This window comes from Diplotaxodon limnothrissa, linkage group LG1 (assembly GCF_057381915.1).
Source record: "Diplotaxodon limnothrissa isolate DT_005_m linkage group LG1, D_limnothrissa_male_GT1.1, whole genome shotgun sequence".
Taxonomy (NCBI): domain Eukaryota; kingdom Metazoa; phylum Chordata; class Actinopteri; order Cichliformes; family Cichlidae; genus Diplotaxodon; species Diplotaxodon limnothrissa.
In genome coordinates, this window is record NC_140596.1 from 31,774,850 (window position 1) to 31,784,667 (window position 9,818).

Genomic DNA, 9,818 nt, shown 5'->3' on the forward strand with positions numbered 1-9,818 from the left:
GGCAACCAGCCAGAAGAAGCATCAGTGTTATATCAGTGTTATATATATTACCACTTCCTGCAGGAACTTTCAGAATAAAATCAATGTAAAAACGAGAAATAGAGCACTAACTCAAATTGTCAGACTTTTTAATCCACTGTATACACAGCTAATCAGGTGTTTAGAATGATAGAGAATGATCATCTGGGGAAACTTGAGCAATGCATCCTTGATAATGAATCTGCCCCCATAATTGTGGTGTGATCTTCAAGCCACATCGCCCACTGATAAGCTGCTGGAGAGCAGCAAGAATTTCGCTAATTTTCATTAGCGCTCAGAGAAAAGTGGACCTGACGTAACTTTCTGTGTTGACATCTCACTTCTCCCCTCTGTTGCTCCTCAGCTTCAGCAGTGCAGCCCTTCAGCCCCTTCTGGTTCACCGTGGAGCCCCAGGACACGCTGGCCATCCGGGGGAACTCCGCTTTCCTCAACTGTTCTGCACACAGCGACGCAGCCACGCCGGCACACATCGAATGGAAGAAAGACGGCACCTTCATGAGCCTGGTTTCAGACGAGAGGAGAAAAATACTGCCCGACGGCACGCTGTTCTTCAGCCATGTGGTCCACTCTAAACATAACAAGCCAGACGAAGGAACCTATCAGTGTGTTGCCACCATTGAGAACCTGGGATCCATTTCCAGCCGCACGGCACGCCTCTCTGTAGCAGGTAAGGACTGCGAGATTAATCAGCATAGCCAGCATGTGATACAGTCCAAACTCAACTCTGGTTTATGCTTTCAAATGTGTTGTAGTTACTGTTGAGCTGTTGATCACTCAAAAGCCACTGTGAGATTATGGATGGAGCCGAAAAGCATTGACTAGACTACGTGTTTACCAGCAAGTGCTTTATAGACCTGCTGAACTCCCAACACGTGTTTGCACTTGTGCTGGCTGTCACATCAGAGTGAGTGTGCACATTCAAAAGCTGATTGACAAATGAGGCGATAAGGTTTAGATAATCCCAGCTTTAACTTTTTGTCAGGGCTAATGAGACGTCATAAGAAACAAAAGCTGTTTGTGCAGTGACTTAAAACCTGTCAGTCTTTGCTATGCTCCCCCCTTCACCACTGCATGCTATATGTGCACAGACATGTGGCGTCCGTATACATGAAAGGGTTTTGTGGTTTATTTTTCTTATTCTGTTGGGGGTTTTTTGTCCTTCAGGTGCTCGGCCATTTGTGCTTTCTTTTCTTTAAATTTCTTCACCTCGCCGGAGCCTGAATGCATTTGGATAAATGCTTGTAAAAAGGGTCTTTTTTTCATTACTCGCTGTACAGTGTGACCTTGTTCAGCTCGGGAACAGCAAGTGACGTGGGATTATTAGGTGTTTTGAGTCAAGTCATGCCCCAAAATTCAATTTGCAGTTGCAGGAGCCACAGAATGCATTTACTGTGTGCTTTCTGCTCAGCCGTGCTCCGCCACATTTTAAAGACACTCGACAGAGACCTCTTGTTGACAATGGTATAGCGAGCCTCTCAGACAGCGAGCGCCTGTGTAAAGTTACTGTCCGCCTGCCGTTCTGTTACTTTTCATTGGTTTTTGAATTGCAAAGTAATGAAGCAGTATGTTAGCATTGCAGAGATCGAAAAGATTTTTTTTCTCCTTCACTCAAAAAGCTCGCGGTCTAACTGTGTGTGAGACGAGATCTCGCAGATACGACTTCCCTTGGGAAAAGGATATAATACTATTAGAGTGCAGCAGGGTTTAAAATAAAACATCGGATGGTCAAATAAAAGATATCAGCATTAAAATGATTCTGTGGAGTTTCCTTGTGAACAGACAAATTAGATCTATATTTATTTTCATGAAGACAAATGTGCTGAATGCACTTTGTCCTCCAATTTCATCTACACTGTGTGCACATTTACTAGGATACAGTCTTTGCTGGCACATTACAGTGTTTCCACGCGAATTATCACCCGTCCCTGTTGCATGCACGCCCGTCTTTGTGTTTTGAAAACAGGGATTTGTGCTACTATAAGTCAAAAACTCCACGGGGTAGCTTTAACTATGCAATGTTTGGCATCAGTGGCACAGATTTGATTAAACTTTGGAAGATGACATATTTACAGAAATGTCATTTTAATTGGAATCATTTTTACAGCTGCCATTTACTTCTACTCCAGCAGCGACAGGGGTGGGAGACAGGTGCTCCTGGAGTACAAATAATATCTCCCCCTGCGCTCGCCTATAATGCAAAAGGGACGTGTTTAGTTCTTGTTCCAAGATGTGTTTCCGCTTTGAGACAGCATCACAGCCAGTGGGATCTGTCTGGGTCAAACATGATGGGATGTTAGATTCAATCAATTTCTATTTGACGAGAGTAGCAGGTGAAATCTGTCAGCTTTTATAGGCCCACGTGCACATGCGTGCTCTGGGGCTCGCTGCTCACATGGTAATTTATAGACTTAAAAGCTTCAGCCACTGTGCATGTGCATATAAACACAGACGCATTTATGGTCGCGCTTACATAAGCCCATACTACGCACACTGCTGTATCTCCAGCTGTCTGGCAGGTGGCCAATAAAAAGGTTAATTGCAGTGTAGGGAGAGCAGGCCATTAGGCCGCCATCAGACCCTGGAACGATGGCGCAGGCAGGGGTGGAGTGGGCGTGACCTCTCCGATGTAATGACGGAATGAGTCACGGATGGCTGGCGTGGCAGGGAGCATATCTGACAAATACCGGGGTAATATCTGGGATTGATTGCAAGGGGACGTGCTGCTCATTCTTCTCGAGCAAACGCGTCTACTTCCACACAGCGACGCAATCACGACAGCGCCGCGCTCTCCCGCTTTACCTCTTTGCCCTGATGGGCTCCGCTACCTGACTTTTTTCAGTTCTGTTTGTTTATATGCACAAAGTGAAGGTGGAAACAGTATTTAGATTCAGTGAAAGACAAAACACGGTTAGAAGAACACACGGGAATGTAACCAATCTGAAGGAAATCACTGTTTAAAATGCAGTGAAGTAATTCAGACTGTTTCGTATCATTCAGCTGACGTGGGAATTATTTAAAAATGACTGTATGTAAAGAAATAAAACAATTAAAAGTCCTGTTTCATATATTTATATAGAGAGATGTTTAAAGGATTTTTTTCAGTTTCAACATTTGTTATTTTTCATAGCCTAGCTCTGAGCTCTCATTCATGTACACACGGTAAGATCTCTCTGCCTTGTGTTCCCTCTTTGCTCTCGCTTTGTCATCCAGTCTGTCTGTGTGTGTTTTAGCCTCTGTGTGTGCACAGTCAGATAGTGTGGAAACACAAGCAGGGCTCAGATGAAAGAGAAGGGGAATGTGGCCTAGTGGGGCGCAATCTTATGCATTCAGTTTGAGTCTATGCGAGAGAGAAAAGGAGGGGGGGGGAGTGAGAGAAATTATAGGGCAGAGAAGGAGTGAGCGGTATACAGCAGTGTTAGCCAGGACACAGAGCGAGACGCGCGTAATGAGAAATCCCATCTTAACTGTCTGCTGTTCTCCCACGCAGCCGTCTCTCCTCCCACCGGCACGCTTTGAACTCAGCCCTCTTTAAGAATCGCTTGAGGTGAGCCCCACCTCACTGCCGCTTAACAGGGAAACCCCCAAATGAGAAAATGGAGAATTTATTTTGCCCTCTCACTGTCTTGGAGCCTATTTGGTTTGTTTTTCCTATCTGACGTCTGTGTATGTACATGAGGCAGCCAAATCAAGTGCTTCACCTCTGTTCTGCTGTGCACTCTCTCTCTTTCTGTCACCTATAGGTTACTCCGGCATATAAAGATGGCAAAAGCCACTTATTGCTTTGCTTTGATATCATGCTTCACTGAAATCTCATTTTTCCCCTCCCCACAGTGGCAGAAATTATAAACTGAACACCGGCACCCTTCACGTGTCACTATTTAATAGTACTCATCCTTTGATAGAGTCGGACGCCTTTTGAAGGATTTAGGAGTGTCGGCAGATTCTTTAATCCCCTTTTTTTGATGTATTTTAATCTGTTTTTTGACGAGGGGGGTAGGGGAGGGGGTGCGTCACACCCCCGGAGAAATGACGGCTTGAAAATGTGGAAAAGGATGATTGCATCACCGTTGCAGGGGGAGCGCTTTGTGCTGTTGTCGGAGGCACTTTGTTGTACTTGCAGTTAAGTTGACATCTTTACATATTGTGAATAATCACAAGTCAGCTGTGTTTTCACAACATAAAATGGATGTCAGCCAAACACGGATCAAGACGTTCAATTGGGATGAAACATAATAGGGCACTGAGGTTGCCATGGTTCGCAAGATTTCCTTTGAATGACTCTTTTGTGTGTAGTACATTTTCTTCGTTCAGTGGCTCGGGTAAATAAAATGGTAAAAGGTTGCAAGGGAATGAATGGATACATGGCTTTATATGCCCGCTTTGAAAAGGATTTTATCTGAGTTGAGTGATTTTGTTTTGTTTCTGTTTTTTTATAAGCGGCATATCATTACTTTTCACTTAAGGACAGGCAGACATTTTTTTTTTAGCCTTTTAAGGCGCGATTGCGTCAAGTTTTGACAAACTCGCACATTCACCAGGTGGCTCGAGTAATATGCTTTGGCAGCTCGGTTTAATCTTTGTTAAAACTACCTCGGTGCATTCAGCTCATCACATACAGCCTTTCCTCCAGCCATGACAGGGACCGCTGCAGTTCAAGTTTCTGTTGAAATATTAAACTCAACACGGATTGTATTTATAAAATGTTCGTCAGAGATGGACGTGGCTGCTTTAAGGCAAGAGTACCTAGAAATACATGTATCAGGATGGTTTTATTGGCCTCTTAAAGCTTAAGAATGACCATTTTTAGGTTTACATGCAGCTTGGATACATACCCATCTGCACTCACCTGATTTCTGGAACACTGTATAAATGATTTCTACTTTCTATGTGTTTTATTTTGCTGTGAAAGCTACTTTTGGCTGGTCCCTTATTCACAAGTTGGTCACCACAGTGGGCGGCTCTGCATGTTTGATTTAGCAGATTTCTTTAGGTAACTCCGGCTGCCTCTGGGACTCAACCACAAAGGGATTTGTCTTTCCTCCGGGGGATCAGACTTACTTGTGCTCTCTGCTTGTTAGGTGAATGTATAAACCACTACGCTATAATTGTGTTCATTCTGTGAAACATTAATTATACTTAATGTGAGAATTAAAAAAGATATTTTCTTACCAATTGTGTGTCTCTGTTGGCTAAAGTCTAATTAGGTCACTGGAGAGCATGCGAGTCCTCCTTAGATATTCTGAACTTTGTTTTCTCCCCTTTTTAGGATCAATATATAAACCCCTCACCCTGTTTATAATAAACACACAAAGCAAATAAAATCAAGGACAAACAAACACCGGTCTTTTCCCTGCTATGTGCGCCGATACAGCCCAATCAGCTCACGTCTAACCACTCACGCCCACGAGCTTCTCAGCTGTTCGCTGAGGGTTATGTGTTCACTTCATTCATTCATCCTCTACTTCCCTTTCTTTCCTTTACCTCTCTCACCTTTGTCTTGCTTTCTTTGTCAGTTCTCTGAGTCACTAAATCACCCTCCCGTCCTTTCTTTTTACTCCCTTTACTACCCCTCACAGTCTTCCATTTTCTCTTTATTATCCTTTCAGTCCTCCACCTTTCAACTGCTTCTACACACTCACCGGTATTCACAGGCTCTAGCACTCACCCATTTTGCAGGCCCACAGTGGCCACGGCAGTTACATAGCTCCATCTAAAATATAGAATAATAAATCTCCAAAACAAAAAATCTCAGAGGAGCTCCAAAAAAGAAACAAACCATCCACATCTGTTTTTCCTCGTGAATTTTTTATTGTTTTTGAGAGTGTCTACATTGCAAATCTTGAGTATGTCAACACTAAAATGAATTTTTTAAAAAAATACTGAGTTGGAATTCAAAGACACCAATGCCTGAAAGCAGTTGGTTCAGTCCCACCAATTAAATTCCTGCAGTCTCTACGTATTGCATATATTAAATGATTGTGGACTGATATGAATCAAAACTTGACTGGTTGACAGAGACGTGCAACCCCAGGGTGGTGATTTTTACTCATGTCCTGTTTACACTTGACACCTACAACAGTTGCAGATGGATCCAGGCTTTAATCTGCACCCTGCAGTCAATTTGTTGTGATTTGGAGCGACTGTTTTTAAAAATTCATGTCTCTTCAAACGCAGTTAAGTGCTGCGTAGGAATAATATTACCTCAAATATGCAGTAGTGTATTTTAAATTTCTATATAGCTTGTCAGGCATTACAGTTACCTTTGATCTGCATGCTGACAGATGTCTTCACAGGCATGAGCTTGCTCACTGCAAGAACCATAAGCAGGCTAACAAGTCCCTGTCCTCAGATGAATGAATCATTACCCCACACGTTTTCAGATGCATGACAAGCGAAACAACTGTAATGCACAGTTTGCGTGACTGTGGAAAGCGGGATAAGATCGACTTGGCTTTCCTTTATAATTTTGGCATTCCAGTGTAAGCCGATAAAGTTGGATGACCATCCAGACACCCATCTTCATTCGCTTATCCAATTCAGGGTTGCCATTGGGCTGGAGACTATCCCAGCAACCTCTGTGTGAGAGGCAGGGTACGCCCTGGGTGGGTCGCCAGTCTGTCGAGTTGTAAATTTGATTGATGGAATTTTGTTCTTCTTTTGGATGGACAGAAGAATCCAAAAATCCAAGCATAGATTCTGGTTGCTCCCAATGCAAAAAGGCGTTTCCCACTGATACCCAATTATGTGCCTCTTTCCTGCTGAGTTGAGGGTTGTTGCAGTGATGAATTGTTCTGTCCCGGAAGCAGTGTCAGGATCACAGTGGATTCCATTACCCTGATTTTCATCTCTCTCTGGCACATGTCAGGAAGGAGTGAAGTCAGCTCGAGATAAAGGCGAAGAAAGAGACACTTAGGCGCTTTCATCATATGTTAAGATGAAATTGAAAACATGTAGCTATCTTTGGGACAAAAGTCATGAAATTTGGAAATACAAAGACAATAAAAAACAAAACAGAAATTGGTATATGAGTAGTTGGATCTAACTGTAAAGATGAGACTAAACAGGACAAAGAGAAAGAGGACGGAGAAACTCGGCAGCTGAGAAAATATGATGCATGATGTAGGATATCTTGGTTGAGGATGGAGCTTTTGGGAAAGATCTTTTTTTTTGCTCTCTAGAGGCTGGCAGTGGGAGAAAAGTGTCGGCGGGGAGTCTGTTGGGCTGGAGGTAGATGACAGCCTCCATTTTACGTGTATTCACTGACTGATTAGGTCCTCTGGGTAGGTGGAGAGGCTGATGGAGACAGCCCTATCTCTACTCTCCAGACACCGCAGTGTCTAGTGTGTGGTTTTGTGTGTGTGCATAGAAATTTACACCTACGCACTTAATTGTCTTTATGCTTTCAGAATTTTTCCAGTTGAACACCGGTGCAACAGAAGTTTGTTGCTACACACGTTAGCTGCTTCAACACAGGCTTGTTTCAAGCTTTTTCTGTTTTTGCAACGACTTAATCTTGCTCCTATAAATTGTCTCCCAAAAAAGTCCTCATCACACAAGTCACTGCTAAATCAAGTTTTTTGTATAAAGAGTTTTTTGTGTTTGTTTCTTTGAAGAGGATCGTCTTCTCAGTCACATATGCTGCTCAAATGTTAGATTAAATATGGCATAAAATTGTAATTGTAAAGGTAATAGCTGTAAGTCAGAAGCTCAGGCTTCACAATGTTCGCTTTCCCACATTTTTGTATCCTCAGGCACACAGCTCTCTCTGTGAGCATGTAAGCCCGCCCACCTGCACTTCCAACCTCCTGTTACAGAGGGGCAGCCAATCAAAAGAAAACTCAAAGAAGCGTGGCCTTAAAGGAGGGAACTCTAAAACAGATTGATTCAAACAGAGGATGGACTCAGGAGTTATGTTATATAAGACGAATGGACTGTGATTTCTGAGAGATTTTATAATCTCCCTTTCTACATGAAACGATGATGTGCTATGATCCTGTCCCATTATCTTTATTTCCTTTTGAGTTCATCACCTTAAACACCACAAATACTCAGTGTTCGCTGGATGTGCACAACCAGCAACTGGGCAATTAAAAATTACTGGCACTGTTTTTACTTCGGATTCTATTTCTCATGTAACCCTGTCCATTTATCTGGGCTTGGGACCGGCACTGGGAGGAGACTAGCTTGCACCTGCCTGAGGCTGTGGTCTGTGACTCCTCCCCGTCTTGAACCCAGGATCATTCCTGTGTACTGTGACTGTAGGGTGAGCACTAGACCATAAAAATTAAATGTTTAAGTATGAGTTAGAGCTCAAATATGACCATTTATACTAGTTACTGGTTGACTTTTTTTCTTTCTAAACCCCATATAAGACCTGGCGCTGCAGACTTACTTGTGGGTACATGGATATATAGAGAAAACACACCAACTCCTCTGTGAAATAAATTCCACAACAGTGCTAAAAGTAGCACAAACATACCCTCAGAGATAATTTCGGTGTCTGTGCCAGATTATACCCTACTACACGGAGAGTGTTTGAAAAAACAAAATACCTGGGGACATTTTCTTCGCTACAATGAAGCCGCAGTTAGAATTTCAAATTAAAGTGAAGTGTCCAATTGAGCTGAGAACATTTCCAGCCTGTTTCTACACTACGCTGGTACAATTACGATGTTCTAATGACAGTGATAATTGACTGCTGCCGTCAGCGGGTGAAGATAAACTCTTAATGACTTCCCAAACTCGCTCTCTTCTCCTCTGTGTTTTTCGGGGCCTCTGCTCCCCACCGTGCACCTCGACTCCCCTGCCAGCTGAACTTCAATTCACAACTGTACATAGTGCATCTCCCAGTATGTGGGAGGCATCTGCACATCAGTGAAGAAACTTCACTGCTCAAGGCTTTCCACACAACCTTAGAGATTTCCCTTAAATGTTCTCATTTTGTCTTTGGACCCAAAGGATAAAATCCCAGCATTGGTTACAATTTGGCTGGTTGCACATCATGTTAATCAGCTTGAGTGTTTTTGTCTTTTATAGACATCTTGCTACCATCTGCCCTAATATATCTACTAGTACTTGAACAGCATCATTTCAGGATCTCATGCAATTTTGAATTGGGCATCAGCGGCTATAGTTGTATGTGGGATTTCCTTGAAATGTGTTAGCACCCTCGTAGGATGAATTTAACACATTTACCACATTTCACTAAAGCGATACACTAAATAAGACTATTCAAAATCTGAATTTGTCACATTAAAAGGAACATCACAGGATATGCTTTTACACCAAAAAGCATATTGGATAAACAACCAGAAATTAACATTAATGCTGCAAGATGTTGGGGAGATAAGTGAATTTAAAATATCAAAATTGAGCTGTGGTGTCTGGCACCAAAATGTTAACAGCAGATCCTAAAATCCCTGTAAGTTGTGAGGTGGGACCTCTGTGGATCTCACAGATGCTGGATTGTATTGAGATCTGGGGAATCCAGAGGCCAGGTCAACACCTCAAACTCGTTTTGCACCTGAATCCTATTGCTTTGTGTCAATGTTTCCATAAAAGGGTGCAGGTAACTCAACAGACCAGGCCACTTTCGTTGATCCGTGGTCCAGTTCTGATGCTCACGTGTGCATTGTGGGTGTTTTTAGCAGTGGACAGGGGTCAGCATGGACACTCTAACTAGTCTGCAGCTATGCAGGCACATACACCACAAACTACGATGCATTGTATATTCTGACACCTTTCTTTCAGAAATAGCATTACATTTTTGGGCTATTTGA

At 42.9% G+C, this 9,818-nt stretch overlaps 1 protein-coding gene across 1 annotated transcript in view; it reads left to right on the forward strand.

Annotated features, from left to right (window-relative positions):
• neo1a (neogenin 1a) overlaps positions 1 to 9,818 on the forward strand; it is a 170,721-nt gene that overhangs the window by 59,164 nt on the left and 101,739 nt on the right. Inside the window, exon 2 of the mRNA XM_085349868.1 lies at positions 383 to 706. Within this exon, the coding sequence (XP_085205994.1) occupies positions 383 to 706 (324 nt within the window). The remainder of the gene's footprint in view (positions 1 to 382; positions 707 to 9,818) is intronic.